At 42.0% G+C, this 25571-nt stretch overlaps 1 protein-coding gene across 1 annotated transcript in view; it reads right to left on the minus strand.

The window, feature by feature from the left end:
- The window catches only part of ADAMTS6 (ADAM metallopeptidase with thrombospondin type 1 motif 6), a 1724075-nt gene that overhangs the window by 144864 nt on the left and 1553640 nt on the right, over window positions 1-25571 (minus strand). The window contains exons 16-18 of the mRNA XM_086963486.1: window positions 14825-14958; window positions 9540-9663; window positions 156-236 (exon numbers count right to left, since the gene is read on the minus strand). Coding sequence (XP_086819612.1) covers window positions 156-236; window positions 9540-9663; window positions 14825-14958 — 339 coding nt within the window. The remainder of the gene's footprint in view (window positions 1-155; window positions 237-9539; window positions 9664-14824; window positions 14959-25571) is intronic.

Here is a 25571-nt window from a genome sequence, read left to right on the forward strand (position 1 = left end):
GAGCTCTTCTTCTTTGTTCGGAAAGACAAGATGGTATACACATTGCGAACAGGAGTACGACACCTATTTATCCCAGGATGTCATTTATTTAACCAAAGGAAATAGTTTATGCGGCAAATTCACTCTTTCCATCACACCACTAATCAACAACTTACCAATGTAGTTCTTTGAAACTGCAATTTCTTTTATTTCAATGTGAACCGAACCTCTTGGAATGTGAACAACTTCCATGTACCCTAGAAGGCAAAAATTAACGTCTTATGACCAGCATCTGCAACTGTACTCAGGAAACAAGAACTCAATATGTCAATTATAAACGATGTTCAGGACTTTGTATTCCAAAGATTTTACTTACATCCTTTAGCCCACCAAGGAGAAAAAGATCTTGAAACTTTCTATACATGTCAAAAATGATAAACTTTTATTTTTACACAAATTATTCCTAACATAGGGGACGATTAGGATTGCGGTGAATCTGCATCCTCCGGCCCGGAGGATACGGATTCACCGCTGCTGTGATTGCAAAGACCCCCCGCCAGATTAGGATGTTAGGGGGGTCATCTGCGGACGTGAAGACCGTCCGCCGCTTTTCCGCCGCTGGACTGCGGCGGAAAAGCTCTAATATGGTGGCGGTGTCTATCAGACACCACCAGCCATATTAGGATTCATGCGGAAACATGCTTTTCCACAGAGGGTTTTCCACCGTGGAAAAGCATGTGGTCTTTGGTGTTTGGGGGCCCGTTACGGGCCCCCAGGGTGTCAGGGGGTGGGGGGTGCACATGGGGGTTACCTATGGTACCCCCCAGCATTTACATGCACAAAGCAGCAGGTACCGCGCAGTGCCTACCGCTTTGTGCATGTAAATGTTAAACATGCATTTTTAACCTTGCGGCGGGTGCTGCTTCAAGCAGCACCCGCCGCAAGGTTAAAGGAACAGGATGTGACCGCCAGGGTGGCGGTCACATCCTAATTTGCATGGAGGGACCGCCACTGCCCATGCAGACGGTCCCTCTTCCTCGGGTCCGCCATCCTAATGACCCCCTTAGTGTATATCTGAGGAATTGTTTGAGGGTTGGTATCACGAGGTAGGAGATGGACTGATTTATGTGAGTTTGAAGACACTGGAAGTTTTCTTCATCTATGTTTTTTTATATTGTTCTTCCTTTCATTTTTTCATTCTTCATTTCTTTTTTACCATCTGTATTTATTTGCTTATCCTTTCCCATCTAACTACACTTGTTCTTTTGTTCTCTCTCCAGGCTAGTAAAGGCTGCAACAACAAGTCATGCTCTTGCTAGTTCTAAACAATTAGGTAGGTACAGAAAAGTTGGCTAGGTCAACTCAGATTGTACTTGGAAGTCAATTTAACAATGGCTGGAAAGCACAATATAATGCTACAGAATGTTGCTGTGCACTTCTATGCAGGATTTACCCAGCACAGTAAATGATAACTTAGTGGCTGGCAGAAGAAAGCATGAATAAAGAATTCATCACACTCTGTCCCATGAGTACTTGGGAGGTATGTCAAGGCTGTACGACTTTACGTTTGTCTGCTGATCAAAAGCTCTATGCATATGTAGAATATGTAGAATAGCACACATTAATACCACTGCATTCAACTTGCAATGTGGCTGCCACTGCAAATGTGGAGTGCCATGCAGGGATACTGGGATCGGGGAGCTGATAGACGTTGTATGGCAAACACTGGCTACCTCTCCACAAAAGGTGGAAGTGATCCATCATGGACATCTACTTTTTGAACAGTTCAAACCTACAGGAAATCTAAAGGACTGTTTGCATCTGCAAAAGACTTAAAATATTTTATAAATGTAATTTTTCCCATTGATTTACGAACAAGTTGCTTACCTTCAGTAACACATTTTCTGGTAGAGACTCTATCTAGCTGCAGATTTCTTACCTTTGAATTTCACAGGTGTCAGGCTGGATCCGGGAACTTGTGCTGAGTAATGCCCCTTTTTCAAGCTGTTGGGTTGCTCCATTTGGATCCGCGTGAAGTCGTCAGCATCGGTTATGACGTTGCAGTAGCTACATATGCGCCACCCACGCGCGCAGACGTCAGTACTTTTCATTTTTTTCATGCAAGAACCTCAGAGCCACAAAGTAACTGATGTAGTCGTGTGCAAAACTAGGGCTCTGAAAAGGGGAGAAACCCTGGCACTGCAACATTAGTCTGCAAAGTGGGGAGGCATGGGTGCAGCTAGATAGAGTTAATGCGATATGCATAATGAGATAATGCGTTACCAAAGGTAAGTAACTTGTTCATCTGATAGAGACTTCTAGCTGCAGATTCCTTAACTTTGAATGAGATACCCAAGCGATACCATCCTGGCGGTGGGTTGTGGGCAAATATCTAATACTAGGAAGTCCTGCAGGAACGAATGGGCAAAATGCCCATCTCTGCGGACCTGAATGTCCAGGCAGTAGTGCATGGCAAGCGTGTGCATGGATGCCCACATTGCCACCTGACAGATGTCAAGGACTGGGACACCCTGAGCCAAGGCAATAGTTGCAGCCTTCCCCATGTTGGAATGGGCCCTTAATCCCTTGGGTGGCTGCTTCTTAGCCAGGGTATTCTTATCAAGAACACAGGTCCTGAGCTTAACAAATACTTCTGTAGATGGCAAACATAGACTTAAATAAGCACTGGCTTAGTTTTCCAATGTCCAGCCGGACAAGGATTTATTAGTTTTCAAGGTTTTTTTGAAATTTGTGAATACGTGAGACACGACATGAATCAAACAAACTGGGCACAAGCTGGGATCATCTTCAGGTAATTGTTAAATTAAATGGACTTCGAAGTCCATTTCATTTAACAATTGCCGTACCGCTTTTCAATTCCTAGAAGCCCATCCTGGCTTCGCAAGGACACGATAAGGTGACCGACCTCACTGTTAAGGCTTCATATCCAGATGCCCCCTGAAAGTCACTCGCCTACCGCGTTTTGGCTTTTAATATTTCAGGCAATAGCATAAACACTAGTCCTGAAGATGATCCAGGTTAATAAATGGAGCTAGGGATCGAAACGTCACGTCGACTGTTGTAACAGAACTGCATGTCTCAACTGTATACATTAAGTGCAGTGACTGTTTGTGTGTGCTTACACAAGATTGCATTGTATTGTAAGCCGCCATTTGCAACAGCTCTTTTGCCTGTTTAAACCTTCCTTATTCTTTCCCCTTATTGTTTTTCTCCCTGACTTGGTACAGGCTTGTGCCCAGTTTGTTTGATTCATGTTGTGTCTCACGTATTCACAAATTTCAAAAAAACCTTGAAAACTAATAAATCCTTGTCCGGCTGGACATTGGAAAACTAAGCCATAGCTCTTATTTAAGTCTATGTTTGCCATCTACAGAAGTATTTGTTAAGCTCAGGACCTGTGTTCTTGATAAAATTACTACTTACCCGAGGTCCTCAGCTACCTAAAACGGGTTCCCTTGTTCAATATACTACTACCTCTTAGCCAGGGTATAGCAGATCCTAATGCAGAGAACAGCCCAGTGAGAGATGGACCTTTTCTGCACTGCTCGCCCCTTCTTAGCTTCCACATACCCCACAAAGAGTTGGTTGTCAACCCATAACTCTTTTGTGTGGTCCAGGCGGTGGATAAGTTCCTCTTCCTTAGAGGGATGGAGGTGAGCAAAGAAGGTGGGCAGTGTGATGGATTGACCCAGATGGAATGGGTCACAACCTTTGTCAAGAATGAAGCCAAGAGGAAAAGCAGAGGGAGGGTCAATAGACCTTTCTGTACAGTAACATACAAATTTCTGCCAACAGCAGGCGAATACCAGCAGTGGAGGGCCACCTAGCCTCTAAAATAACGTTACATACTTCGGGAGAAAGGTCAAAAGCCATCAACTGCCACCTCTCAATCCCCACGCATGGAGGCGCAGAGTTGACTAGTTTTCGGGAGAACCCTTCCCTGCTGCTGCGACAGAAGATCCTCCCGAAGAGGGAGCCTGATCGGAGGATCGATGCTCATCTTTAGAAGCTCTGGATACAAGACTCTCCTTGCCCAGTCCGGATCCACAAGGATGACTTGGGCCCGGTCGCTCCTGATCTTCTTCAGAACCCTGGGCAGGAGTGGTGTGGACGGAAAGGCGTACACCAGTCCTGAGCTTCACTCACGGTAAAAGGCGTTGTCGAGCGATAGCCGCCTTGGAAACTCCCATGCTCAGTATTGCTGACATCATGCGTTCTCTTTGGAGGCGAACAATTCTAACCAAAGTTCTCGCCAATGCTGAAAGAGACCTTGCGCCACCTCTGAGTGCAGATGCCATTCGTGATCTGCTAGACATCGACGGCTGAGTTTGTACGCCCTGGCGTTCAGAGAACCTGCCAGGTGTTCAACCACCAGGCTTATGCCCTGCTGTTCCAGCCATGTCCAGAGACACAGTTCCTCTCTACAAAGGGTCCATAACCCCACCCCGCCCAGCTTGTTGAAGTACCACATGGCGGTGGTGTTGACGGTGAACACCTGCACAAATGCACTAACGCTCCCTTGACAGAAGGAAGAAATGCTTGCAATGCCAATTGAATCGCTCAAAGCTCCAACAAATTTATGTGGAGTCCTGACTCTGCCTGAGACCAGTGTCCCCTGATCTCCCGTGATCTGCACCTCTCCCAGATCGCCGCCTAATCCAAGAAGTGACACATCTGTCAAGACTGTGACATCTGCCATTAACTGAACTGCTGTTCGTCAACCACCACTGTGGATCTTTTGCTGTTCCTTCCGAGATCTGGACCGTGTCCGTGTGATTTCCCCGATGCTGTGCCAACTGGAAGTTCAAATCCCACTGGAGAGCCTGCATATGCCATCTGGCATGTTCTACCAACAGGATGCAGGAGGCCCTGAGGCCCCGAGTCAGTCTCACTGCAATCAAGAATAGAGGCTGAAACATCGGAATCATACCTGAATATCCTGGACTCAGTGCTCGAAAGGATAGCCCTGAAACTGAAATGTGTCCAGAACAGCCCAGATGAAAGGGTGCATCTAAAAGGAGTCAGGTGTGACTTTGGCACGTTTATAGAGAACCCCAGCAAATGCGGAAGGGTTCACTGTAGTCTGAAGGTGGGAGACGACAGCCTGGTCAAGGAGGCCTTCAACAGCCAGTCATTGAGGTAGGGAAAGACTGACACCCTTAACCTGCGCTGATGAGCTACGGTCACCGCCATCACCATGATGAACACCCGAGGGGCACTGGTAAGGCTGAAGGGGAGCACGGTAAACTGAAAGTACTTGTGGCCTACCTTGAACCGCAGGTAACGCCTGTGTCCCTGCAAGATGGGGACGTGAAAATATACATCCTGCAGGTCCAACACTACCATCTAGTCTTCTTGTTCTGGGGCAGACAAGAGATGAGATAAAGTAAGCATCTTTAACTTCTCCTTCTTGAGGAAGAGATTAACGGTCCGAATATCTAACATGGGCTCCAACCCGTTGTCCTTCTTCGGAATCAGAAAGTAGCTGGAATAACAGCCACTGCCTACTTCTGAACCTGGGACCCTCTCTATAGCTCCCTTGGCCAAGAGAGCTGTAACTTCCTCCTGGAGCAATTTCAAATGATCCTCCGTCAGCTGTTCCTGATAAGGCAGAATGGGAGGAGGAAAAGAAAGGAAAGGCAGAGGAAAGCCCTCCTGAATGATTTGAAAGACCCACTCGTTCGATGTTATGGACCTTGTCTGATGTTATGGACCTCCAGTGGGCAAGTGGGTGATGTATTCTACCGTCAAGTGGAGTGGTGTGGTCTGGCAGAGTCAGACTAGGAGTGCTAGGAGGCTGTGGCTGCTGAGGACAGGGTGGCCAATGACTTCATGCTCCCATTCTTAGGTCGGAATGAAATGCATCCACATTCCTGTACGGCTTGGGAAGCCTCCTCAGGGTGGTGGCTGGGTTAGGTTGGACACGGCTGGAAACCCCTTCCGTTGCCATGACAGGGGCAAAAGGTAGACTTCCACGAGGAGTAGTAGAGAGGCCCAAGGATCTGGCCAAAGCTCGAGAGTCCTTGAACCCCATTAGGGCTGAATTGGCCTTTTCCCCAAAAAGAAAGGTTCCATCAAAGGGCATATCCATCAAATTTGCCTAGACATCGCCCGAGACGCCAGTTGTCCTAAGCCAGATGTGGCACCTCAAGGCCACTGTTGTGGAAATCGATCTGCCCAGCGAATCCGTCGTACCAAGGCCACAACATAGGGTGAATTTTGCTGCATCTCTCCTGTCCTCAACTGCTTGAGAGAGCACGGCGCGGGCCTCCTCTGGGACTTGTGGCAGCACTTGCGCAACTGTTTACGGAAAGGGAGTAGGAGAAAAGGCCCAATAGGCACGCAACATTCACCGACTGCAATGCCAGGCTGGAGGAAGACAACATCTTCTTACCAAATTAATCCAGTCCCTTGGGTTTCCTATTAGGAGGGCTGGAAGGGAACGCTCCCTGGGATGTGGAGGCCTGCTCCACCAAATCTTCTGGGGTGGAATGTTGGCTGAGGACCTTCTGGGTCGCCCAGAGCTGGACAAAGGCGGCGTGCAATTGTCCTATTCACAGGAGCCATGTGCTAGGCTTGGAACTCAAGCCTAGAGGGACATCAGTTAGAGTTGTGTTAAATGGCAAAAGGGATTCGGAGGTGGAAGGACTTCAGTTGAAGCACTTCAGTCAGGAGATTTGTCCTGACCTGCACGGAAGGCAGCTCCAGTCCAAGGACCTCACCGGCCCTTTTAACCACCATGGCATATGTTGCCCCCTCCTCTGTAGCCACATTTGTCAGAGAGATCTAGAGAAGTGTCTAATCCACTTGCTTCCCAAGTTCCCCATACCAATCCAACTGCTCTGCAGAGTCAGCATGGTGTTCCAACGAGTCCATAGACCCCACCATCTCCTGAGCTTACCCCATCCTCAAAATGTTTTCAGGTGACAACATAGAACTTCTAGGTTCAATCAGGAATCAGCGTCAAGCCACGTCGCTCCATGTCGTCTGGGATAAGGATGGAGCTGGTGCCACCGATGGGCAGAGCGGGACCGAAGGCAGCGACTTCCGGTCTGATGCTGGAGGAGGTCGCGACGGCATGACTGGTGTCGACCTGGATCCAGGATCGGATTCCTGCGTTCCCACCGGCACCGTGGCCGGAGCCGACTGTATCGAATCCAATGGGGCCCGTTCTGACCCTGCAGGACTGACGGCTCACCAGAGGGGTCGGTCCACTCAAATACGTGGCGCATGGACTTGTAAAACTCTTTAATTTGAGCTGGGGTCGCTCCGGCTCCCGGAAAGGGAGGGAGGCGCAAAGTCGACCCTGGCTCCGACTCCAAAGAACAGTGCTCCTTGCCTCTTTCGCCGGCAGACAACAGTCGAGACGAAGATGAAGTCCGCATGGACTTCTTCATGTGCCTCTTCCCCGGGTGTCCCGAGGACCTTGAATGGGACAAAGAAGACTTTGGGCTCTGGGAGCGGTCACGCGACCTCCTCTTCTTCGATCGGGACTGGGACCTCCGTGGAGTCTCGCTGGACAGTGGCAACTGCCAAGCTGCAAGGAGCTTCATAGCCCGCTCTCTCAAGGCCTTCAGAGCCATAGCGCAACTGTCCGAGCACAACTTCGAATCATGGTCGCGCTTGAGACACCAGAGACAGAAGAGGTGGGGGTCGGTAACCAACATCATGAATGGCAGGCACCGCATGGCTTGAATCCTGTCTTCCTCGAATACATCCTCCCTAGTGAAGTTGGAAAAAATTCAGAATTCGATAAAAAGTCAAGAAAAGGCTTGTCGAAAAGCAAGAGAGGGGTAGCTCTTCCCAGATCGGCGCTTAACTGGCATAGAAAGAAAAGACCTGAAGTCCGCATGCCTGTGTGGCGCCTATTTACGTACTGTGACATCATAACCGACGCTACTGATGTTACGCGGACCCGAATGGAGCCATCCGAGGGCGCGCCAGGGGTATCAGCAAAAGTTTCCGGATCCAGCCTGACGCCTGGAAAATTCAAAGGTGAGGAATCTGCATCTAGAAGTCTCTATCAGATACATCTCTGGTAATGGAGTGCAATCTGCACAAAAAGCAGGTTTCTGATTGGAATACAACTTAGAAAGAGTACTACATTAATGCAAAACGTCACTATTTCGAACCCCTGTGCCTGAGCACAGCAATAACATCTAGAATGGCAAGGTTTTGCGCATATGGGGGATTTATTTGGAAAAAAGCCTCCCTAACCTGAAGAAAAGTAAAAAAACATAAATAGATGCAATTTGTTACTCTCCAGAATAACAACTAGGAAATTATGAGGACAGGGTTTGCTTATCGTGCTGTTTTTGCAGTGTTCCGCTGTTGTTTTCCTTAGATATTCTTTAAAACTAGAGGCACACAGGCACAACTAAAATCACTATTTGAATTTTAAGCAGTGTTTTCTATTTCCATATCTTTTAAAATTCCATGCAAAATGCATGGATCTTTGGGAAGGGACATGACTGACTAAGGATGGTCTATGTGGACGAGGGTGCCATGTATTTGATAAAAACGTGTCTGCCTTCTTCATCATCCCATTTCCGAAAAGAAATTAATTTTGAAAGTGCAATGCCAGTCATGAACTGGAATACCTATATGGGCATCAACTCATTAGGGTGCGCAGCTTTTTTACTGCCTTTGTGCCTGCCACCATTCTGCTAGAATACAGATGTCTACAAGGTCTTTACTCTGGCTGATTTTTAGGTCGAGCCTGAACCAGCGTGCATGCGCTGCTCTGGCGATCCACCGCAGTGGAGTAGGGAATAGAAGCCCCGCCCACTCTCCATCCATACTTGTCATTGGCTTGTGTCATTAACGGTCCTAAATGCTGGCTTCTGATTCTTGAAAAGGCTTGCTAGTCCATCCTTAGTACCACCACCTCTTCATTTGTCACCTTCCATGGCGACTGGCCCCTTTACTTTGGTTGTTACACAGTTTGTGTTATTTAAACTGTGAGCACTATTTTTTTTATCCAGTTTCTCTTACTGCAGGCATGACGTGCTTTGGTGCCTTCTTAACAACCCAGACCTACCTCCCGTTGTCTGTGCCTTTTTTACCACCCCGCCCTCCTTCCCTTTGTCCGTGCCTTCTCCCCCGCCCTCCCTCCCTCCTGTTGTCCGTGATGCCTACCATTTGCAATAGGTCTCACATTTATGCGAGTTTGAGCAATTGGCATTCCAAATGACAATGCCTTTTATTTATGTTTTGCTTTTCAAAACAAATATAAAACGCATTGTAATTTGCAAATGCGAATAGCTTAAACTCACGTAAATGCGAGACCTATTGCATTGCAAATGCTTGTTTTCTCTTTGTTGTTCTCTGAGTGATAGATATGCAGTTTAACAGAGCAACTGGGGCGTCCTCTTAACCTCCAAAGGATTCATCGACTCACTGTTGACTGAGCAAAAATGTATGTATTTGAAACAGCATTACACATTAAAGAAAGTCTGAGAACATATGCTTTTTTTAGATCAAACAGTAAAAGGAGCCATGAGTGATGCATCTGCGCTGCTGTCAAACGAGGTACTTACCTCCTCGGGGTAATGAATCATTGAAAAATCCCTCAAAGGCCTCGCACACACTGCCGTCCCCTCCGCAAACTCTGCATCTATCTTCCTTGGCATCAGATCCCAAAATATTATCACAGCCTACATGCTGGGAGAACACAGGAGTTACAGGTTAGCTTTTACAGAATAGCGTAGGTTAATATTGCCTGTGTGTAACTGCCACAAGGCATTGGCGCCCTTTTTTACACACTACAAGTACAGTAGCACCCCAAGGCTTGGCATGAACTGTTAAAGGAGGCATAGATGATAACGATACGTCCCTGTTCTGATGCCACTCTTGATGCCACATGTTCTACATAGCCACAACTAGTAATTAATTTAGATCAAAAAGCATTGGTGCCCATGCATTTCTACAGCAGCAAAGTATTCAAACTGTGGAGGAAGCATTTTTGATTTTTTGGGCATTTAAAGTAATAAACCATCTCCAAAATACTGTCTACAAGGCACTGCTTCGTGTTATTGTATCTGCATTTATTTTAAGGAAATGCTCCTATCAAAATATTTAATTTGAAGGGGGTTGAGTGAAGCACTCCTGAATGTGGATCGCTGTTTCTGCAAATGTAAAGAGGGAAATGTATGGGCTCTTGAGATAAGTAGGATAAGTACCTGTATGATATGTTTGTGTGTACTAGACAGGATGACGAGGGCTTGAAAGAGTGATTGTCATTCTGCTTCCTTAAAGTATAGTATACCTGATGCATACACAAAATACTTGGATTAGAGGCTTCTGGGCTCTGGAATGTGTAGTACTAGGAAAACATGCAGTTGCTGCCATAACAACTAAGGGGCCTTCTCATCATTTTAGGGTTGAAATCTGAGCCACACACCCTCTGTTATGTTTGGCATGATTCATAACTATATTAGACTGAAAAGAATTAAGGTGCAGTGCCGCGTGCTCCTAAGGGGAAGTGTAGATCTAGACATGCCAGTGGGGATGTTGGTCTTTAGGATGCTGTGATTGTAAGTTTGATGTAGTTATGTGCTATAGGAGGTACTCCTGACTCGCTGGGGGACGATTGTCTACTGAAGGGAATGACATGTTGGAAGTAATTCCGCAGCTTGTAAACTCACTGGGTGGCTTCGAGAAAAGACCAAGAAGCTAGCGATAGAAGAATGAACTGGAACTTGAGTGGGTGCACCTGCTTGGTAGATAAGCTGAGAGGTGAACACATATTAAAATAGAGTATCTTTAGCCTTGTAGCTCATGTAAATTATTTGCTATTGATCACACAGGGGCAGTTTCACAGAGATTGGTGAATGAGCAGGTATGACTCACTTCTCTAGTATTCCTGACTTACTCATGAATTTCAGAAGTAGGCCAGAAGTATGCCTGGCTTACTCAGTGTTATTCCTGGAATTCATTCATACTGCTGAAATAAGTCACAACTAAATCTTAGTGAATTGGACCACGAGTTTCGTGTGGCTCGCAGGTGTTTGTGACTTTCACTTGTTTCCTGACAAAACTAGAAAGGGACTACTGATGCTATATGTAACTGGTTGAAAAACTATACATTCACAATTGCTACAATAGATTCGAATGAAAACGTAGGAGACCTAAACTTAAGTGTGCAAGCACCATGCCATGCTCCTGTGAAACAAGCAGACCCAGTAACATTTTGAATTCTAACATCCAGATTCTTGAATATAAGTTGAAGTCAAAGACCACAATTTATTTAATACATTTTTATAATAATGATTTTTATCATGTACCGAACAAGAACTTTTTGGCATTATCCAAGGTTTTAAGTAATTTGGAATGTTCCCTTGCAGTTGACAACAAGTCAGGTATCTTGATTGGGGGTGATTTTAATGCAAAATTAACAGTAAGTGCTGGATCTGTTAATCACACCTTTTCTAACCCAGCTGAGCGTAGGGGTTCTGAATTGTCCAAAATGCTCACTGATTTTGATCTAGATGATGCCCTGAAAATAGGACAAAAAAGCGATTCCCCTTACGCTCCCACATATATTGGTGCAAATAGCAGTTCTACTATTGACTACGTATTTACATCTTCACTGTTAACAGATTGCATAGTAAAAACTTCTGTGCTACAGACACCTCTTAGTGACCACAATCCCCTGGTTGTAGTTCTGGATCTTGCGCCTAGCCCGATCTTTGAAAATTTAACCGGCGCTAGGGACATCACTCCATCAATTGATGGTTTACGACTAAAATGGAGGGGAGTGGATTGTGAGGCCATTTTAACTAATGTACAACTATTATATCCACACTTGATTGATTCCTGTAAACTACCAAGTAACAACCATGGTCATTTAATTGCAGATTTTGAAACTCTGTGTTCTGTCATCAAAACTCTTTTATCCGTTCCACTTCCTAGGGAAGGTAAAGAACCAAGGTGGTTCGATTTGACATGCTCCTTGGCAAATAGAGAATTAAGAAAGGCACTCTCTATGAAACCAAGGTGTAAACCAACTGTCCAATTAGCTAGGAAAAATTATAAAGCTAAAATATCCGAACGGAAGGCAAATTTACTTTCAGAGCAATGGGACTCTTTGGTACTCAGTGCAAATTTGGGTGGTAGTGGCCCATTTTGGTCAGCAGTTAGAAAAACACGGGAAATGGGAAAGAAACTTACCCAAATTAGTTGTAACATTACAAGTACAGCATGGGAGACCCATTTTTCAGGCATCTATGCAGCCCCTATTGAGGAGTATTTTCCACCCACTCTTGACCAACCAAGTGGTCTATTAATTTTAGAGCACGAGGTTAAAACAGCCATAAAAGAGAGTTTGGGAAATAAGGCACCTGGACCTGATGGTCTTCCCATCGACATCATTAAATACGATGTTAATTTGTGGACACCTATATTCCTTAACATTTTTAACAGCTTACCAGAAACAGCCATGCCGTCCACCTGGACTACCAGTATTATTGTCCCAATTTATAAAAAGGGAGATAGGTCTGATCCCGCGAATTATCGCCCTATCTCCCTTTTGGACAACACTCTAAAAGTATTGGGTCGTATTATCTTCCATAGAATACTGGACTGGGCAAATGACAACGATTTTTTAGATCCGTGTCAGATGGGGTTCCGTAGTGGGGTAGGTACGGTGGAGCAATGCCTAAACTTGAAATTGATAATTGACAAATACAGTGTTGCTCGCTCCTCCGCTACCTACCTTGCATTCATGGATCTCTCATCCGCTTTTGATCTTGTTAACAGATCAAAGCTTTGGTCCATCCTCTCAACCAATGGTCTTGATATTACTCTTGTAAATTTTCTAGCATATCTCCATACTGACCTGAAAGCACGGGTACGTATTGGGATGGGCGGAGAGGTATCAGGAGCAATTGAGATAGGGAGGGGGGTGAGACAGGGGTGCGTTTTAGCACCCCTGTTGTTCATCATTTATTTTAACGGCTTATCCAATTGTCTGAAAGAAGTGACCACGGATGTCCCATTTATTTTAGGGAAACCCCTTCCAGTACTTCTATACGCAGACGATGCGGTGCTTATGGCCCGCACCCCTAATGCCCTTCGCCTGCTTGTACATAGTTTTGTTAAGTTCATGGAGGATCTGGATTTAAAGGTACATTTTAAAAAGTCATTTATTATGTCCTGTGGACCTGGCAAAAGGAAACTCAGCACTATACGATTAGGCACAGACAAATTGGAATCTGTCCCTAATTTTCCATACTTAGGGTTGGTTTTCGCTGCGAACGGCTCGTGGAGTGGGCATATGGCCCACGCCACGAGCAAGTTCTCGAAAGCCAACAATTCTGTTCTGAGCCTCCCACGCCCAAAGAGAATAGGTGCCACTAAGGCTATTTTAAAAAATTTTAAACTACAGTGTGCACCAGTTGCCACGTATGGTGCAGAGGTATGGGGATCAAGAAATAGCTCCTGCATCCAAAGGGAGGAAAATCGCTTCTGCAGGAAAGTGTTGGGTGCACCAATTTCCTCCTCCACTTTCATTTGTCATAGTGAATTAACCCTACCATACATTAGTGATTTTATTAGAGCAAGACCGGCACTCTTCTGGATTAGAATCTGGAGGAATGAGGCCGCTGCTCTTACTCAGAATATTATTAAGGATTGCTTAAACTGCGACCATGGCATGAGAATTCCATGGTTGTCTGAAGTCTCTAAAACACTGGATGAAGTTGGTAGAAGTACTTTGTTTACTGACCCGATAACTATAAAACTTCAGGACAAAGCCGAGGTTAAGAATGCACTATATGTACTTTATAACAGTGAAAGGTTCAGAAGCGAATCACAAAAATCTACTGTAATGAAATATATAGGCAACGGACTATGTGGACAGACTTTGCCGCCCTATCTCTCGCTGCCTATGACTAGCTGGGAGAGATCACTGCTGTTTCGTTTAAGGGCAGGAACAGTAAAACATATGTTGTCTTTTCCACTAGGCCATTGTCACAGTATTGATTCTCTTTTATGTCCCTGTGATGGCGTGAGCACCCAGGATGATTTGCACTTTTTATTTTTCTGTAAATTTTATCTTGTGTATATTAAATGGTTTTTAACACCGTATTTTAAAAAATCCAGACCACTGACGCTCCAAGATTCATATAACATGTTGATTGTTCTGGATAGTGATGAATTAACATTCCGGGTTAGCTCTTTTTTAAGACTGGCTATACGAGCTCGTAAGATGATGGAAAACCCCTGAGTATTGTATATCTGCTGTTTACTGGTGTTAATATGGTAGTTTAGTATATTGCTTAGAAATGTATTGTATTGTCACTGTATAGAATATAATGTCATATGTATGTCCATTTTACTTTATTACTGTATGTATATTTATTCATGATGTGTTGATGAATTGTGTTCGGTACTTTTATGAATTAAGGAATTCGAATAAAGGTCTTTTGAACTTTTTTTGAATTGACATTGAGCTAAGTGATGTAGTGTTATGAAGGAGCCAGTTCCTGAAGGCTGGTCTGTTAATGCGAACTTGTTACATTTCAACAGATCATCTTCTCTAAAGCTTTGTGAAAAGAGTGCTTAGAAAAGAAAAGTTTAAAACTCTAGTATTCAGTTCAATGCTTTGACAGGAATACAATAAAAAATATCTCATAAGAGCACATCAATATTGGTCGCTCCATGTTTATCGGAAGTCAGCATAAACCTCTAGAACCCCTCCAGTTTTATTTAGTTTGCTTGCCTATTAAAAACTGATAAACTGCAGAGCCAAAACTTGGGAGACACCTGTGCTTGTCAGGAGGTTCCAGCCAAGCATGACTATGTGACTTGAAATCTTACTCACCTTGCACTCTCCATTGATACAGATATCCAGGGAATCACCATTGCAGCGGGTGCCGTCAATCACCGCAGGAGCACGCTCAGTGTAAAAGTTGTAACCTTCGGCCAAGCAGTTTAACGCACATGCCTTAACTCCACCTGCATGGGCAGATCAGGAAAGGCGCGTTAGTAATAAAGGTATTTCATGTCAACACATGTCCCGGCATACAACTAATTCCATTTGTACAGATGACCAAAGTTTGCAATATCTCATAAATTAATATTCTTCTGGTGTCAGGTATGAGGCCTGTCGGCTACGTCTGCACCAGCCAACCTAGAAACTTGATGGAGATCGTCACCCACCTTCACATGAATTACTGAGCACATGAAACATGTAACCTCTTTCACATTTGGTTAGGACATGCAGGGATCCTGCCTAAAGATACTGCTTCTCTAACCAGTTACAAGTAGTTTGAGCCATCCATTGGCAACCGGAAGATAGTCCACAAAACGTAAGTAACTATTAAAAATATTAATCTAGACTATTTCAGCAGGAGACAGCAATTCTAAGGTTTCAGCACACACACGTTCCTTGCCATGGAGAACCCTGGCATTGGGACAAAATAAGACTTGGCTGTCCCACCACTACCACTATGGGTTTAAATGTGGAGTACACTGTAGTCAAACTAAGCAGCATCACTTTTTTCAGCTGCACCCACTTATCAAACAATGCATAAATCCATCCATTCATCAAAATATAGGGTTTTTAGGAACTATGAGTTAGGTATACTAATAGTATAGGCATTCACAAAATCTGGGGGTTCATGACCTAAAAATGTTATTTTGTATGTGCTAAATTTATTTTAGTAGTTGGTAAAGTATTGCAGACTCCTAAAATGATTTTAGAAATGGATACTGATTCTCAATTTGGAAAAGGCGTGTCTTAAATTGTGACTCAGCACCCTATATATATATGGGTAGCAAACGGAATTCCTAGAGGACATGTGGCTTAACTGCAAGAGTTTCTAATAAGGAACTGGGAAGCCAGGTTAAAATTCGGCCTTGGCTCAACATCTTGTGATTCTGGACAAATCACATAATCTCTCTGTGCCTTAAAAAATGCCCTGTTATCTGGTTCTCATGTGAAGCTCTCTAATGCCCTTTGGCCAGGTTTGCGCTATAAAAAAGTGACAAATTACTGACGGTCCAAATTGGAGTGGTAACTCATCCTCAAAAGAGATAGGTACTTCTTGGACCACTTCCATTTGCGAACTTGGATAGTAGCTTCAGGGGAGTAGGCAGTGATTCAGATGACTACTGCCACCTCCCACTGAAATTTTTCAAAACTGAAAACGTTCTTTATAAGTCAGCTGGTTCCTTTAAGAATATCGGGCAGCATTTGTTTTCAATTCTGAAAAGCAATCACAGGCATGGTGCTGACCCTCGTAGGACACTGTTTCTGTGACTGGAGCCAATTGTAGTGGGCCATAAATTGCGACCTAATTAACATTTATTAGGCAGCTCGGTCGGCGAACCACTAACATTCGGTATTTTGAAAACGGACCTATTAGAAAAATAGGTCAATTAGCAAAATACTCTACTTTTTGCGACTAGTATCTTGGACATCTGGCCCTAAATCATTTGTCATTTAGACTACACTCCACAGAAACCATTCCACAGATAACGTCTATTAGTCTCATGTCAAGTGCTCCAACATGACGTCTGCCATTGAGATTTATCAACAAAAAATATACTGTAGAACTTTCCAAATGTTGTTTTTGACTTCTGTTGCAGACTGTCAGTCCCACTAGTTAGTATTCTAATATTTCCAATTCAGTGAAAGGTGAGCAAAATCTAAATGCATTTACCAAAAGTAAATTGGTACTTACAATTGCACTGCATAATAAGCTACATTAATTTAAGTGATCAGTTAGTCTTGTGTGCCTTATAATATAATAAATATTACAGAAGACCAATATTTTTGGAGAACCATAGTCAAAACAAATATATTACCAATGTAGATTTGTGCAAGTGTCCTCAACAAAAAAATTAACCAAAAATTCTATATAAATCTTAGAAAATGACCAGAGACACATTCCGAGCAGTAGTCAGTATTACAAGCATGTACTTTATTATTAAAAAAGATAAAGAGACGTTTTGAAACTAGGTAACATTTTATGGGGTCCTTTGCTGTGAAAGAACAGTCTACTGCAGTACAAATCTGTTCATACACTTCACTACACGGTTATTTATTTAAGTTCTACCATTTGGCGCTGCAAGGCCAAACTAATGGAAATTATGTGCTACATAAAAAAGTTTTAGACAAACAGCAATAAGAAGGCGACCCATAATTAGTAGTGGAGCCCGAGTTATTTGATGCAACAAACAACAGTGACTTCAAGCGGATCAATTTTCGAAGCTCAAATCAAATGAGATAAGTTACGTAACCTATTTCAAAGAATAAAACAATCATGTTGGTTATACAGTCATAGACAGCGACTATTTTTATGTTACGCCTACCAGACAGCTTTTAGCCACCGCCCTTACATCCCCAGCGCCTTCAGACCCTCACGGGTGAGTAGTTGCCCTTTACCAACCCCTGATTGATTGATTGGTAAGCGAAAGTCTATTGGTGGAAGATATCAAAAACTTACAGTGGGCTCGCAGCGCATCCATTGCTTACCATTGGCTGGCTTTATTGTCACTCATTTGCTTCCTTCTTATTCAATGACTTGCCTTCCTCTTGTTGTATTCCCCCCCCCCCCCCCCCCCCCCGTTTGAAGCATATCCTCCATCTTTTTGATTGGCCGACCTGTATCCTTCCACTGCTCATTTTAGGGCACTATATATTTATTTTTCATTCAACACTCCATGATGGTGGATATACTTTCTTCCTCTATCCCACGAGTGCTGTTTCCCCTCAAATACCCACCCTGTGCTGTGTGATGCTCCCCTGCGTGTATGTAAAAGCACAGAAACAGGTATATTTGTGCCAGGGAAAGACTCAAGAGAAGACTTTAATGGTTTTCTGTTTTATCCCTGTATTCAACATGTTGCACAAAAACTCGGGCCTTGGCTCAAAAATACTTTTGTGGAGCTGGGGAGGGGGCCAGCTGCCACACTCACTCAGCTGGTGTTTAAGGCAGTAGTTGTATTTAGAATGACTAAAAAAGGGATATCTCGGCTCCTGGAGGCCCATAAATCGGCTTACTGGGCTACTATAGAGTACCAGATGGTTTGAGCATATTTTAGTTCTGACTCCTGTGCAAGCAAATTAGGCCCTGGCAAGTGTTTTTCTTTAAACTTCTTAATTCTGGTAAAATTCTGATCATAAAGTCTGACTTAAAACGCAGAGTATGATTTGTATGCCGTTAGGGTTACGGAGTAAAACTCCCTGTCACCTTGACCGAGTACCCGTCCTCAGCATTTAGAAATGTCCAAGGACCCTGTGGACACCTCTAGTCATTGTCAGGAACTGCAATCTTGCCAGTTTCTTTCAGTGTCAAACATGATAGCCACCTGTCAAATATTTACTAACATTTAGCTTTTTTTTTTAAACAAAATTTCAAAGTTGGATTTGTTTTTAAAAAAGCTACTATTAATGATCTCCCACACCATAGTAGCTGTATCACATGGTTTGGGGTCATTTTTTGTTTTACTATCCCAAACACAGCAAAATAAACGTATAACACTGCCCACTCTAAATCAGTTAGACAGTGTTATACATAAACCTGTAATGGCCAGTACTCTGTCAGACCATCAGAGGAGTATGTCAGAGATGGAGCCGGAGCAGTCTTCAAAACTAGAATATTCTATATAGGTATAGTGACATTGTTTGCAGTCTCTACCCTAAAAACTTAGAACACTATTTAGGAATAATTAGATGTGCTTGTTTATTTTTATCTTTTGATTCAGTGCTATAAATTGCTGTCTATCATATTCCTCAACTTCAAAAGATGAAGGTTGGTTTATGTCTATAACATCTATGGATCCAGCGGAGGTAAAATATATATGTATTATAACATCTTAAAAAATTAGGTCTCAATCTGCTGTCTGCATTTTTGAGAGAGAGAGTCGTATTAGGTAAAAGTCTTTTTATAACAGTTTAGGATCACACATCAGTTGATATTTGCATGACTCATTTAGATTTGAATTTATGTCACATTTTGTGTTACTTCGGGTATAGTTGCATGAATAGAATTAGTTCACTTGTTAATTTGAAAAAGACTGTGTCTTATTGTCATTCACTCATTAATTCTATGTACCTCACAGCAACGTTCAGTCCTCTTAGACCAAAGTTCTAGGGTATTTTATTAGTATTTTAATGTATGCACATATAGAATGATTTGCAGATAGTGTATCAAAACTCTGGATCACAATTATGTTTATATCTCTAATTTTAGTAACCACTGGTATGAAAATCCTGAAGAAGGCTTTGCCGAAACGTGTTGATGTTCATCAAATATTACCAGTGCTATCATATTTGACCTTGATCATAAATTACGTTGTAACATGACAAAACAAACTATCACGAAAACAATACACTGTTAGATAAATTATCTCATATAGAAAGAAGTGTATGTAATTTGTGTTGAAGATACATTTGTTTCAGGCTGTACCGTAATTTACATCTATATATGGTTCTAATTTGCACAACATTACCAGGAATGTGTATCTGTCCATGCATTGAAGCGAATTACGTATGAACTGTATATATGTGATCAAGCTCCGCCCGCGCAGCGAAACGCGTTGAGAAGAGCAATTGCTCTGTGATTGCTACCAAATAAATCACCACTGCTAACACGATTGACGGTGTGATGGCGTTTCTTTAAACATCCTTTGAAGTGACTTCAAGGGAGAGGTGGTCTGCGCCTGCTTGTGTCCTCGCTGATAGCGGTCAGGATTTTCTTCATATATATATATATATAAATATATATATATATATATACATATATATATATATATATATATATATATATATATATATATATATATATATGTATATATATATATATATATATATATTCGCTCCAACAATCTCCTCGGTAAAGAAGAACACAGGACACCCAGAGCTTCTGTTCAGGAATTTATTCTGGCAGATGAAATAGTCTCCACGACGCGTTTCGCCAATAAGGCTTGGTCAAGTCACCTCTGGGCTCAGCCCAAGCGTGACCAAGAAGTAGAAAGTAAGAATGAGGTAAAAAGGTGGGGGCTTTCATCATTTTGAAAAAAAATCAGTGATGTCATGAGTGATGTCACTGACCATGTCATGAGTGATGTAATATGTGACGTCATCAGCAGTGCATTACACGCACACGTTATAGTGAGTCCAACTAACTATAACGTGGAATTTCAATGGTTTTATGTCAGTAAAATTTCCAGCTAACTATAACTGGTGTGAAACATATGGTTTTTTCAGTAAATTTAATAGGTTTTTTAAATGCTAATTCCTAACTATAACTGGTGTGAAACCTATGGTTTTTCAGTGAATATATATATATATATATATATATATATATATATATATATTCTATCTTTAAAAAAACAAAAAGAAGATTAATAAAAACAAAATATTTTTCTATGTTATAGTTGTTATGATTTGTATTATATTTGAGTGTTTCTAGAGTATATATACCCTTCCAGAGTAAATCAACACTGTACCCGGTGCTCAAGTTTTTCAAAACAGTTGATTTCCCTGTCAGGGTTGTATCCTTTTTTCAGGGGGCCCCATTCGTTTTCCAGAGCAGTCTTCAATACTGACATAACTAAGGTTCACCTGTCTGTAAATTAGGAAACGGCGATGGCGTGCCTCTTCTGCCAAATGATAAATCAGGTCCAGATTTGCATGAGTGATAACTAATTGAAAAAGATATCATGCCATTGATAGTTGAAAATATTGAATTCAGTGTACAGTCTTGAGATACCTTAAAGATGTGTGCCTACGTTTCCTTTAATATTTTTTTATGTATTTTTCTTTTACTTTTTTTATAGACAAAACGTTACAAGCAAGCATTTGCAAAGCCAATAGCTTGCCATGCTCATTATAAAGCCGAGGAATAATGACTTTGTCAATGCTTGTTACAAATGGAACTAATGTATAGTAAACTATCATTGACAAAACATGAATTTGGGCGACTCTGTGCTCAGTACCTAGTGAACCAATCGATGACAGAAAAATATTCTGAATTGAGAATCTATTGACATTGACCTTTGAAAATGACATGTCAAGAATCTGAATTTATCAGGCCAATCCAACTGAGTCCCTCACTGTCCCTTAGTAGTGGAAGAAAATACTGAATTATAGCTGGGTAACAGTGAGTAATAGGGATGTCTTTCACTGAGGGGTTATAAGTGGCATCAAACAGAGAAGAACGAAGATTAGGTTTTCTACGATGTAACTCAGAACCCCTCCGTGAAAAACATCTCCATTACTCATAGCTGTCCATCTACAGTTTTATGCCATGTATGGCCAACCCAAATCCTTGCATCTTGGCGTTCTGCCATTCTGGCCATAACACCTCTCCCCCCACTGAAGGAAAGGAATACTTAGCAACCTGCCACCCTCCCACACCACAATCAGCCTTAGCCTCCATCCTTACCTACAAAAGAAATGTACTTGGTGTCCTACCTATTCACCAGCTAAATATGAAAACAAAACAACCTGGTGTCCTGTCACCTAATCACAACAGCATCACAGTTTTTTACCTCTCCCCAACAAAGCTGCCAACTCTGCTCTTCATTCGAGAAGAGATGCACTGCCGTACTGGCACACTCTTTCAGAGACCTGGCAGAACAGCCTCAAATACAACAGTGGGAAACAACGTTTGTTTTCCACTATTGTTACATCATAACATTGAATAACCAGATGTAAAAGGTGGTAGTCACACTAGTGGCACTTATTGAGCGGGATATGCTTAAAAAGGGAATAAATAACAAGCGTTCGGAAAGCTAATATGTCTGGTTTCATTTGCTAATGAATAAAGTGTTAGAACATAAGACCGATAAAGACAGGCGGGATCCAGCAAGAGCAAACAGGAAGGTCTATTGTTGTAAATTGATCCCTCGTGCAGTTCAATATAAGCACTACATTAAAGGCAACCAAACAGCCAACAGCATTATGTGACAGAAGAATACTTTTATTGGGCTGAGCCCAGAGGTGACTGACAAAGTTTTTAGTCGATAACTAGCTGACGCTAATCGAACAAAGCCAATGGTTTAAAGGGGCAGTCCTTAAAACAGTAGGCGAATTTGACACCCGTGAATGTGATTGAGCACTTTGGCTACCAATAGTTTAGTTACTGTTTAGATTACGTCCTCTGTCCTTGTATAGCTGTTGCCTGTAAAACTTGTAGGAACAAAAAGGCAGGCTGCTGGGTCGTCACATTTGTATAGGCTAACTCGAATTGTATCCCTGGACTCTCATGACCCTCGACGAACCATTACCTATCCTACCAAATTAGAAACTTTTAGCCCAGAATCAGCTTGTGGCATAACCTACACAGCATTCCTATTAAACATTCAGTATTTGAATATTTTGTCTCGGGTACTTCACAATCTTTGCACTTTAGTAATAACCCTACGGTATTCGACTCACTTGTTTATCATAAAGATGCATTACTGTAATTACAGTAATGCTAATAATTATCCTCAGAAATACGACATTTCCTAAATGCTTGCCCATTTAAAATTACAATCAGATTAGATTACGTTGATACACACGTAACGAACATAACTGGTGTATACATGTACAGTTTGGTCTAGCCTTGATCTCAACAGTAGGTGACCCCTTATGGTATACCGACCGCACTAATTCATTGTATTTTAAAGCTAGTATGGCATGAGGTTACCTGCTTATGTTGTATATACATTGACTGAATTGCACAATGAGATGCTGCTTATTTGCACATATTCTAATCTTAATCTAGTTATGCTTGCACAGCCCTTGTTTTTGTATTTGGAACTTTAATGGACTTAATTGTCAAAATGAAGTATTTTTAATATATAGGGCCATATGTATGAACAGATTTTCCCACAGACACAGAATGGGTAAAACCCTTTGATACATCTGGCCCATAGTCATGAAGGGACCTGGGAAATTTGACAGCTATGTAAGCGTTGAGTATTTAACTCTCAGAGAGATTGGTAATGTGATTTTTATGAAAATGCCTAATGAATTCTAGAGATTGAGTAAGTGTGTTTATTTTAACATGAATAATGGAGGCCTCGATTTCAAAATGGTTGTTGCAGTCAACATCCATCTTCCTTTGTACGTAGTCAGCTCTCTGTCCTATCTCCACCAATCATTTAGCACACTATTGTTGATTTGTAAATGATTTTTGAAACACATTATCAACCTTCATTCTTTTGCTGCGTTAGCCTACGAGAATGCTTTCCCAAGGTCTCACCTACTGAGACCTTGATTCTCATGATATCTTAACTATGACTTGTAGCGGAATCTGTAGTATCTATAAGGCTGTCACAGGAGCACTGGATATGGAAAATGTGAGTCAGTGGGACAGTGCTGACAAATGGAATTTTAAACTGTATCGGTCTTGCTCTTACCTCATTGGGGGTGAAGGGTTACAGGTCCTTTACACGTTCACAGCAAATGATACGCCTTATTTATTTTACCATTAAAGTAATGGGGTAATCCAAAAGGTACTGGACCTGGGTATCAATCGGTATTAAACAACAATGGTCCAAGACCTCTATAGTTAGAAAAACTGAATTAATCAGTAATCAATCATTAATTATACAAATTTAGGAGCATGAACACATTAATCAGCTCTATCCAATGTATACATATATTCATAAAAAACATAAAAAGGAAATAGCATCAACATGAGATCAAGATCAATATTTTAATCCATTGTCTCTGGGTCAAACAAGCCACATATTTCCTGGCTATAAATCAATACCAAATATATTGGTTGCCCCGAACTGAGCGTGCAGCATAGCAAAAGGGTGCAGTAAGATGTGTGTAGTGATTAGAGAGAAAAAGGAATTCAGAGAGTAGTGCCATAAAATATTCAAATCGGTTATACAAAACAGTAACGGATCCACATTCATCCGTCCTGCACAACCTGGCCACTAAATTAATTAAACAAACTTTCTCATGAGTTACTCAAGACAAATATATGTAGTTAATATTTGCACATCATTATAGACCGCGGTTAGCACTGCTTTTATTTATCACTAACAGGGTTAGCGATATCCTTGATAATAGGAGAAATGTCGCTTAACAACATTTCTCCTATTATTTTTCTCTGGAACGCGCCCTTTACATCTCATTAGAGATGCAAGGGGAAGCGTAGAGAAAAAGGGTGCTAACCTGCAAATGTGCGTGTTAGCACCCTGTTGCTGATAGGGAGATAATTGTATCTCCGCTTTCTTGGCTTTTAAAGCCAAAAAAGCAGAGACAAATCCCTTGATAATATGCCCCTGAATTATATACTGTCTGCTATTTTGCATATTACATTTTATTCTGAACTACATATTTTATATGACAAATGACTGCCTGTCCATTGCAATTTTCTTTTCTTTCTGCAATGTGAAAAATGAAGAATATTTGAAATAATAAAAATGAATTTGCTGCCAAAACCCAGATGACAAAATGCTGTCAATTAACTTGGGTATACAAGCTGTATGTCATTTTAATCGCATCATATACACGATGGCATCTCATGCATAAACGTTGATCGATTATATTCCCAATTTCACACGTGAATTGCATTGGGCCTTTTTTTTTAAACTGACGCTTTGCAAAGTTGCATTTTGCAACTAAATACATCTAACACTCAAAACATAACATGAGAGGAAAGGCACAACAATTACTGTGCTGGAAATTTATATTTCACAATGCTCGTTGTGGCATTGTTCCTGAAGATGTGCTGAAATAGATCAGGATAAGCACCATGATGCATCTTTGATATTAAAACAGAGCAATTAAGCCTTATTCTATACATTCATTATGTACTTCGTGTCCTCATTGATTTTTATGGAGCCCCATGTTTTGCACAAGTATGTTGCCACTGACCTAGCACCAAAAGAGCACCTTTATAGACAACATTTGTATTATAGCAACAACATATCAATCTTTAGATGCTGTTTATAGAACACTATGATGCATGGGCAGAATGAGTAGGAATGTGAAATTAGGATTGTAATGCTTGAAAAATAGATGAACTGTATACTCACCACAGCCATCCACAATAGGAATTTTGATAACCGCTCCAGGGCGATCTTGTAAACATAAAAAAAATTTGCTCTGAGTGGTCCAGTATCCCATGCAGGAAAATGGTTAGGAGATATAAGCCAAGTGGATCAAATCATTTTCTTTGAGATGCCATTGGTATGGACGGTTTTATTCATTTACGTTTATTTGAAACATTTTAAACACAATTGGAGTTTTGGAGTGATCAGAAGCAGAATATCTTACATACGCCCAACATTACACATTATGCAATGTAGTCGGCTACCGTATTACACTAAAGTATGCAAAAAAGTGACGGATGGATGCTTGAAATAATCTCAAATACAGGAGCTAAATACTCGGGCTTCATCCCAGTTCATCCCAGTTCATCGGTATTTTGCACAGCATGTCACCTCCGTTTGGCCCAGGCATATGCAAATCAGTCTTGACCATGCTCCAATTGAAAAAGTCCAGCCCAAACTACCAAGTCAGTTGTTACAAGAGACTCACATGATGGGGACGAAAGTACTTAGCCTGCAAAGGTATTGATACCAACAAGTCTTTCATACGGGGTTTTCCA

Source organism: Lissotriton vulgaris, chromosome 3_1 (genome assembly GCF_964263255.1).
Source record: "Lissotriton vulgaris chromosome 3_1, aLisVul1.2, whole genome shotgun sequence".
Classification (NCBI taxonomy): domain Eukaryota; kingdom Metazoa; phylum Chordata; class Amphibia; order Caudata; family Salamandridae; genus Lissotriton; species Lissotriton vulgaris.